Below are 9,485 nucleotides of genomic sequence, written 5' to 3' on the forward strand. Positions count from 1 at the left end.
CTTCAATCGACTTTCCTGTTTTTAAATAATGCAATTTATAATCACTTGTTTTATTTAAATATCGTAATATATGTTTGGCTCCTGTCTCGTGTTCAATGTGTGGATCTTTATTACGCTGTGATAATTTAGAAACAGCGTGTAAAATGTCGGGTCTTGTTAAAATTGCTAAATACATAAGCGACCCAATAAGTGACTGATATTTCGTTTGATCAACTTTCTTGCAATTTTCGTTGTTGCATTTAACTTGAAATTTGGGTTCAAGTGGAGTAAAAACTGGCCTACAATTAATCATACCATATTGCTTTAAAAGTTCATTGATATAATTAGATTGGCTGACTGTAATTGCTCCAGTTTCCCCTTCGCGCTGAAATGTCATTCCTAAAAAATGTTTCAGTGGTCCTTTATCAATTACTTTAAATTCATTTCCAATTTTCTTCTTGATTTCAATTAAATCTGCTTTATTGGTTGAAGCAAGCATAATGTCATCAACATAAACTGCAATTATATTAAAACACCCATTTGAATGTTTCGTGTAAACGCAAGGTTCACTTGGACATGATGAAAAACCAATTTTCTTCAAAATGAAATCGAGTTTTGAATTCCATTCTCTTCCTGATTGTTTAAGTCCATATAACGACTTGTGGAGTTTAAGAACACGATTTGGGAAAATTTTATCTATAAAATACTCTGGTTGTTTCATGTAAACTGTGTCATGAAGTTCCCCATTTAAATAAGCTGTTGCAACGTCCACGATGGCTTGACACAGAGCGTAATGCTCGCAAGCGCCTTCTCATCTTTTGCGTCGAACGCGGCTGATTCTTCTAGCGTTGCATTTTCGTTCTTCACATGCTTACCAGATACGATTCCCCATAAATCGGCATGAATAAGGACACTTTTCATGTGGACTGACCACGACGAATAATTTGCGTCATCGAGCTTATCAATGGAAAACAACCCCGAAGTAGCCATTGTTAGTTGCAATAAAATAACGGATTTAATCGTGTAAAAATTTGTTTCGCTAAACGTTTGAATAGTTACGTATCTTGATTGTGCCTTTCTTAAGTCTCATAATCTGTTAAATTTTTATAATTTAATTGTTGAAACGTTTTGTTCGTAGGAATCGTTTATTCAGAACTAAAAAGAAATTTTCTTTTCAAGACAAATCACAAGAAGAATACAATGATTAGAATATAATAATTACAACAAGTAGTTTGTGTTGCAAGTACTTTCAACAAATATAATGAAAATATATTATACTGAAAATATAATGAAAATTTGGAATAAAAAATCGCGCGATGTAATATAATGTAAATATATTATACTGAAAATATAATGAAAATATATTATACTGATAATATAATGAAAATTTGGAATAAAAAATCGCGCGATTTTTTATTCCAAATTTTCGCCTGCGGCGCTTTTCAGGGAGCTTTAAAATTTTCTTTGAAAACAATATTATATAAAATAATATCTGATTTTTTTCAAAGATGATGATATCCCATCCACGAGCGCTGCAGCAGTAATGTGTCATGATGCTACACGATAGTGGAATATTGTGAAAATGGGTTAAGTACTTGGGCACACATGAACAGTGTGTAGCATTTGCAGAGGTAAACGGTTTGTTGCCAAAAAGCCGGCTTTGTCCCATGCACAAAACCCAAATGGCATTGCACAAACGCCACCCAGTAGGGTTCTTTAAGTGTTCCAGGGGCAATTGTAGGACGAAGTCTCTTATTTCAAGGGCAGCGGGCACGTGGTTCGAAGGCATCAGATTAAGCTTTCCACAAGTGTTTTATCTGATGTACTGCTTTACCCACCGCTTTACGCGGGAAAGTATTCATAGGGAAGATTATGCGAGCGTTGGAAGGAAATTCTCATCTGCCACTATCTCCGACTGGTATAGCTACTGCAGGGAAGCAGTAGTTATATTTCAGTTAGACCACCAAGAATTCAAAGGGAAAATTGGTGGTCCAGGTAAGATAGTGCAGATTGATGAAAGTAAATTCGGGAAACGGAAATACAACAGAGGTAATAATAACAATTTATATGTAATGCAATATGTTTATTCAAATACTTTTCTTTTTTTTCAGGAAGACGCGTAGAGGGGCATTGGGTGCTCAGGATGATAGAGGATGGCAGCGAGGACCTCAGACTGGAGGTATGCCCTGATAATGTACGTTCCGCTGAGGTCCTCATTCCTCTCATACGTAAACATGTGCAGGAAGGAACAACAATAAGGACCGATTTTTGGCGTGCGTATGAATGCCTCCCTGATTATGGTTACACCCACGAAAAAGTTAACCATAGCGACCCTGGCAATCCGTTTATCGCCGAGGATGGCACACACAAAAGGTTTTTCTATAAAGACAACTATAACAATCCGGCAAACTTTGCTGATGTTATAGTAGAGTTTTTATGGAGGCGAGAAATAGAAAAAAAAAATACAGACCCATTTAATTCACTACTGGGTGTTATAAAATATGTGTATAACACGAAATAAAAAAAACTCCATACAAATGAAAACCCAATTTTATTATTTAGGGGGTCTTGTATAAATGGCTGGTTGGGTTATCTTGGTACTTCAACTACTTGTATGCATTATTACCTATACATATACAATTTTTAATTTTCAGTGTTTTTATTATATAAATAAAGTGAATTTCTACTTTAATTCATTGAAATAATAAAAATAATAAACATAGAGTCACTGTATGCGCAAAAATACATAAATTTTATAATAATTAGTGAAAATTGTATGGAAAAACTACGATTTTACATCATTTTCAGGAGGCTGCCCTAGAGCCCCCCGTGGTCCTAGGGGGGGGAGGGTGCTATTATTCAAAAGCTCCATTCATTACCTTTCAAATGAGGGGTATCAAGCCCCCAGCCCCCTCCCCCTTTGCGCAAAACCTCTTCAAAATGGGGATACTTAACTAAACATTCCCCAAAATTTTTCCAACTCCATAACTGGTTATCGCTCCCCAGACCATTATGTATGGGGTATGCTTCACCGTACTCTGCACGCAGTTGTGACTAAATCTTTCATTTTTTTTGCGGCGCACTACGCATCCTGCATCTGAGCTAAAAAGATTTATTTTGCACTCGTCTGAAAAGATGACTTGTACCCAATCGTTGGTGGTCCAATTTCTCCTTTCCAGACACCAGTTTAAACGGGTGGAACGCATTTTCGCTGTGAAAAGTGGCTTTTTAGCGGGTCTGTGAGCCAATAAATCTCTCTCAAGCGATGCTGCACAGTTGAGGTGCTAATCTCCATGTTATGACCGTTCTTTAATTCCGCAGCAATTTCTGGAGCAGTTTTAAGTCGGTCATGAAGAGCTATCTTGACGATATCTCTATAGTCACGCTCAGTTGTTTTTCGTTGACGCCCACTTACGGGACGGCGTGATAAGCTCTCCGTTTCCAAATATTTCTTCCAGAATCGTTTTACGGAAGATTCGTTGCAGTGAACCATACCCGAAATTTCGACATTTGATAAGTCTTGCCGCTTATACGCAATTATATCAACTTTTTCTTTCTCGGATAATACCATTTTTTGTTGGCTTTCTTTGTTTTCACACCGATTGCTAGGCACTCAATATATTCACCGGTACGAAATACTACAAAAAAAAGTCTAATTAAAGCAACACTAATAAAAGAAACGAAAAAGTTCCGTTACGCATTTCAAATGAGGAGAAAAGCTCCGTAACAGGAAAAGTGTTGCCGTCGGCGTTTTTTTTTGACTTTAAGTGGGTTAGGTTAAAGAACAAAAGGCTTACAAAATTTTTGTTACGAAAGTGTTTTATTATAAATATAATTAAGTAAAATTATCACCCCTATCACGCATTTCGACTTGGATTGAAATTTTCTCCGTTTGGCGACTATGGTATCATGCGTTCCGTTCCCGTTCAGTTCAATTTCGAAATTTACAATTCTGCCTATCATGCATTTCGATCGTAGCTCCGTTTTGCTAAGTTGCAATTTTGTTGGCGGAGAACTTTTTGTGTTTTTATTTTGCTGCGAAAATTTTATTATTTGCGTGATTTTTTTTTTTTTCTAAAAATGTAAGTAAAACTTGTATATAAAAGTTGTAAAACACACGATATTTCCAGTTTTAGTGATGTTTTTTGATATGCTTTCAGGTCAAAAACAACAACACCAGAGCAATATGTAATTGGCAGATATGATGGAGAGTAAGTTAGATATAGCCAACGGTTTCCACCAGCGTCCTAAGGAAGATGTGCAGGCTTTTTGGAAAGAGGTAGCATCAAATTTTCTTGCCGTCGTTTCTTCCGCAAACGTATCTAGGACATACTTGAATGCGTCCTTATTCAGACGAAAGTTTTTTTGAATCTCAAGAAGTAAACAAATTGTTAGAAAAATGTCTACTTTCACGTGCATTTACTTACAGCCCGTCATTCATCTGGAAGAGATCGCACATATCTCGTAATCTTCTCCTTTCAATTCTCACCCCAGCATTCTGAGATGCGCTGCTCTCCTCCTCAACCGGTAATATCGCCGCGGATAAAGATTCCATACTTAAGTATAATAAAAAAAATAACAATATAAAAATTTTACTTTTATTTAATTTCTTTGAACAGCACTAATGTGTGTAGTTTTGCTTTGTTATGTTCCAGTTTCACATATTTCAAGGCAAACAGCTGATTTCGAAAGAGTTATAGCTCTTCCTCTTCTTCTTTCAATCCAATTGCAACGCATGGTACCTAATTTAGACTCCGGCGGTGCGTAGAGCGGTTAAGTAATCGAAATGCATGATAGGGGTGTATATTAACTTATAAGAGCGTAGTTATACAAAATATGACTATATGTTACTTTTAAATTATCAATACCATAAATAGTATTAATTACTTAAGGTAATTCATTTTGTTAAACCTTAAAAATTAGTCATAGATAATATGATAGTTTTTAAAAGATAAGTTTTTTTGTATGAAAATAAACGTATAAATAGTTTATTAAAAATTTCGGCGACGTTTTAAATGATGCCTTTAAAGTTTGGTTCACTTCATGCATTCATTTAATGCTTTTCATGCGTTTTCATTTTTTTTCCACCATTTTAATTTTTATTAAAAAAAAAAAAAACTAACCAAGATTTATTTGTTTTATACTAACCATTTTGCTTTTATGTACATATATTCTTTCGTTAAATTTATAAAAATTTTTATAGGCGAGGAAAATGGATGCAACTTTTGGGGGTAACAGACACCCCAAAAAAGGAGCTATTCGCCTGCCAGTGCCATTTCTCATTCCGGATGAGGAACAAATTAAGGTTAAGTAAAGGGGCAGTCCCGATTCTAACTTGTACGCATCCACAGTGGATGTAATTCCAAAAAATAACTTAGTGTTTGAAATTGGTAGCTTAGTCGAACAGGCGGACGTAAATGACGGGGTAATTCGATTAGTGCCTGAGGATTTTGCTGCTCAGGAGGAGGGTTTTGATTATTTTAGGGAAACAGAAAAAGCTAGGGCAGAAGTGATTCTTTGTTAGCCATGTATACAACGGGTCACTTAAATACATCTCAGTCCCAAACCCTTTTAAATACCGCGGAGTTTGTATTGTTTTTCGACCAGCTCTTCAATATTTTTAATAGTAAATGCCTCGGAGCATTAACAAAATATGGTGAACCCTTTTCGGGCAGCTTAGATCAAACGAATTTTTTAGTAGAAATGAGATATCACAAATACATTTTCGTTTATTAGAGGTTGGCTTTTTAACATTCGCAGTTTAAGACGATTGTGGCGCATATTGTCCCGGGAGGGATTTGAATACTAGACAAGAAGACTTTGCCAAGACAAACTAGAACACTACTTCGGACAGATTAGGAAAGGGGGAGGATTGAACACAAGAACAATTACGTCTATGTTTTCTGACCTTTTCCGCCAATTTTGGGGCCTTAGACATGTCAAATTCGTGACACGTGGCAATTGTGAATCTCTGCAGGGTAGAGATTTAGAGCTATTTTCTTTCAATACCCTTGAAAGAGTATGTTATGACCCTTTGATTTAGGATAGTTCTTGGCAAACATTTCAAGGTTTGTCAAGACCGTTCTTAGATAGCCCCTATAGTGTTAGGAATTGTATCGAAATCGGTGTAATTGAAAGCGATTTCCTACAGCGAAATTCATTTGCATATTTTTGTGGTTATAAGTACATATGTATGTGTTATGAATACTTTAACTTGCATAATTGTTCCCAACCTTTGCCACTTTTTGAAAAAGATCAGACGTCAAATCTGGTAAAAGCTCCTGAACCCTTCATAGATTTTTTGAAAAAACTTGATGCTATATTGAATGACAATTTTGATTCTTGTTGTCATCTTATAGGATTTTCAAAAAGTTACATAGTATGATGGGAGATGTAGAGCCTTTTTATTGGCGAAAATTCACAACCCGGCGTTCTAAAATACCTTTTTATAAGAATTAGAACATATTTTTCTTTAAGAATTTTTAATAGGCAGGCAGCCAACCCTCATTTTCGGCACATCAAATTTTTGTGCATTTCACATACATAGGTAACTACCTCCCTCTTTTAAAAGTTAGTTTCGGTATTTTTATATACATATTCAGTGGAGTTATAGGCTTTTGCATACATTTATTGTGGGAGCTTAAAAATCTTATTAAATTATTTTGTGCAATATTTTTATTTAAATTATTAATTATGTTTATTTTAAATTGTAAAGGTGAAAATAGGCCTACCGGGGAACCGAACACCTAAAAAATGTCGGTAACGCGCCTTATTGCAAACCTCAGGGGTGGTGTTTAAAATACAAAACTTAAAGATTCAAAAATAAATTATTAAAAATATTTATAATGTTAAGAAAATTTGTTTAATACATATTGACTAAGCTTTATTAAAAAGTCCGCTTACTATTACAAATTAAAATCCACAAATTTGCATTTTTTTACAATTAAATATCTTTTAACAAAAGTCTCACCAACAATCAATTGCACTACTAAACTAGCTTCTGCATACACCAACTGGTGAAGCTACTCTCTTTATTTTACCCCAAGAAATAGCCTCATCTGGTCGAGCACCACTGTCACTGCCATCGAATTCCGAAGCTGTGTTAATAAAAACGGAATAATCGGCTCTTATCTCATCAAATGTTACTAGACAATCCACCATTTGATGTTCAACGAGGAATCGTAATGTCCCCCGTAATCCCGACGACACTAGATTATATGTGAATCCAAGGAATATTGTACAGCTATGTTTTCGTCTAATGAATTCATCCGTTTCATGCAAATCGGCTTCCTTCAGGTTTCAATGGCTGCTGCCTACAATAAAGCTAAGAATATTTTAAAATACATAAACCTTTGCATAAAAAAATGGTTACATGACTCGTACCATTAGATTGATTTCTCTTAGCGCCAACCCCAGATTAGTAGCTTGAAACTCCGTATTAACATACGACTCAAATAATTTTGAGTAATCAATTCCATGATTCCAATAATAGCCCGTACGACGGGTGTGTTTTCTTGTATATTTTCACTTCGTTTAAGTACCGCTTCTTTGGCGATATCTGGTTCAACGGACATAAAACCTATGCTCACTCCAATTATTAAACTTTAAATAAAATATATAGTAACTTTATACAAACTAAACTTTGTTTTGATTTTAATTGAATGTTCGAATATGGAAAGTTGAACCTTTTATGTTTTCTGTCGGTCAAATGCAAAAATGATAGAATACAAGATTACGACAACCGCCATTATGAAACGTCATAGTTGCGTGTTGAGAAGAACAAGAGTGAAAAACTGTCAAATGGCTTGCAAATTGTAAACAGAAAAGTGAACACTTTTGTAAATTCGCAAAATATTATTAATTCTTTCGATTTTAATGAAAAGTTTTAGTGAAGCGATTGAATATTGTTGAGTGAAAAGATTTGAATCATTTCTAAAGAAATATATCGGCCTATTGATAATAAAATTGTCTATTAAGTTGTGATTCAAATGGAGAAGACGTTTCTTGTGTTGTATATAAATATATACACTAGCCAGAAAAAGTCTCCGCTCATGATAAACAAATGTTTTTGAAACTTAATAAAATCCAAACAGCTGTTTCAAATTATGTATTTTTTTATGTATTTAAACATTGGCATTAAAAGATAACACAAAAATGTTTTAATGAGTATTTCGTTTTTTAGAAAATAAAATAAGACACATTTTCTTGTGAATTCTAAAAATAAGTATCAGAAAAAGTCTACGCTCATATAATAAAAAGTTTTTAAATCAAAACAAATAAAAGTAGTTAGTAACTGGTAGGATAACCCCGACATTTTAGAACTTCAGTCAGCCTTTTGGGCATCGAATGCACAAGTTTCGTTGTTTCTTCCACGGATATTTTGGACCATTCTTCCAGGATGACATTTTTCACCATATCCTTGCTGGTGATGGTATGTGTGTGGATTCTCCGTTCCAATAGAGCCCACAAATGCTCTATGGGGTTGAGGTCAGGTGATTTTGGAGGTGTATGTAACAACTTTGGAGCATTATAAAGGTGCCAAAGGCGAATAATGTCAGCAGTATGCTTTAGGTCGTTGTCCTGCTGAAAGTACAACACCCCAGGTTACCCCAATTTCACACCACTTTCCTTCATTTTTTGCTTCAAGATATTTAAGTAAACAAACTTATTCATTATGCAATCAATGAATTCTATTTCCCCTACTCCACTTGCTGACATACACCCCCACAGCAAAACTCCTCCGCCACCGTGTTTCACCGTCGATGAGAGATTGTGGATATCCAACGCCGTGCAATATTTTGTTTCATCAGACCACAAAACTGATTCCCAAAATGATAGAGGCTTATTTATATGCTCGTTGGCGAACGCTAAACGCTTCATACGATTTTTTCGCTCAAGCCTAACGGTAAATATGCCGTTTATCTTAGTTTCTATGCAAACAATTTCAACAATATTTTGAATACGTGTTGCTTAAGCTATGGCTAATGTTCTCAGAATTTTTGCTTCAATATAATATTAATAATGTTATTTGCGACAAATTTAAGTTAAAAAAACCATGAGCGAAGACTTTTTCTGGCTAGTGTACATATATTATAAGTTCAGATGTATCAGATGTATGAAATTATGATAAAAGAATTGTGAAATTAATTAATTAAAGAGGATTTAGTATTAAATATATCATTTATTTTGCAAAATAACACCCATTTTTTGGCACTTTAAATCGGCCGAAAAACTGAAAAAACTCGTTTTCGATCCTTTAATTGCATAATAATTATTACAACAAGCCACTACACATTTCATTTTAAAAAGTTAATATATTTATGCTTAGAAATTTAAATAAATACAACAGTACACTTTCACTGGTTTTCTTCATTTGAACAATTTCCACACATGCTACTCTATTTATTGTGGATGTGCCTAAAACTACTTACATACATATGTATATCTTTTCTCGCAACAATATTCTAAACATTCCACTGAAATTTTTCCTGCAAAGACGAATGAAT

At 34.6% G+C, this 9,485-nt stretch overlaps 1 protein-coding gene and 1 pseudogene across 1 annotated transcript; one reads left to right on the forward strand and one right to left on the reverse strand.

Annotated features, from left to right (window-relative positions):
- The first annotated feature begins 1,799 nt into the window (after positions 1–1,799).
- Positions 1,800–2,800, forward strand: LOC125780182 (uncharacterized). The gene is made up of 3 exons (XM_049461953.1): positions 1,800–2,028; positions 2,091–2,352; positions 2,788–2,800. Exons 1-3 carry the CDS (start codon positions 1,800–1,802, stop codon positions 2,798–2,800), a joined length of 504 nt encoding a protein of 167 aa, XP_049317910.1.
- A 4,082-nt stretch (positions 2,801–6,882) lies between these two features.
- LOC125780180 (probable deoxyhypusine synthase) lies at positions 6,883–7,826 on the reverse strand (annotated as a pseudogene).
- Positions 7,827–9,485: the final 1,659 nt, after the last annotated feature.

Source organism: Bactrocera dorsalis, unplaced genomic scaffold (assembly GCF_023373825.1).
Source record: "Bactrocera dorsalis isolate Fly_Bdor unplaced genomic scaffold, ASM2337382v1 BdCtg173, whole genome shotgun sequence".
NCBI classification, from domain to species: domain Eukaryota; kingdom Metazoa; phylum Arthropoda; class Insecta; order Diptera; family Tephritidae; genus Bactrocera; species Bactrocera dorsalis.

Coding starts and splice junctions, on each gene's coding strand:
- LOC125780182 (XM_049461953.1), top strand. CDS start 1,800: ATGTACTGCTTTACCCACCGCTTTACGCGGGAAAGTATTCATAGGGAA. Junction 2,029..2,090: donor GAAACGGAAATACAACAGAG/GTAATAATAACA, acceptor CTTTTTTTTCAG/GAAGACGCGTAGAGGGGCAT.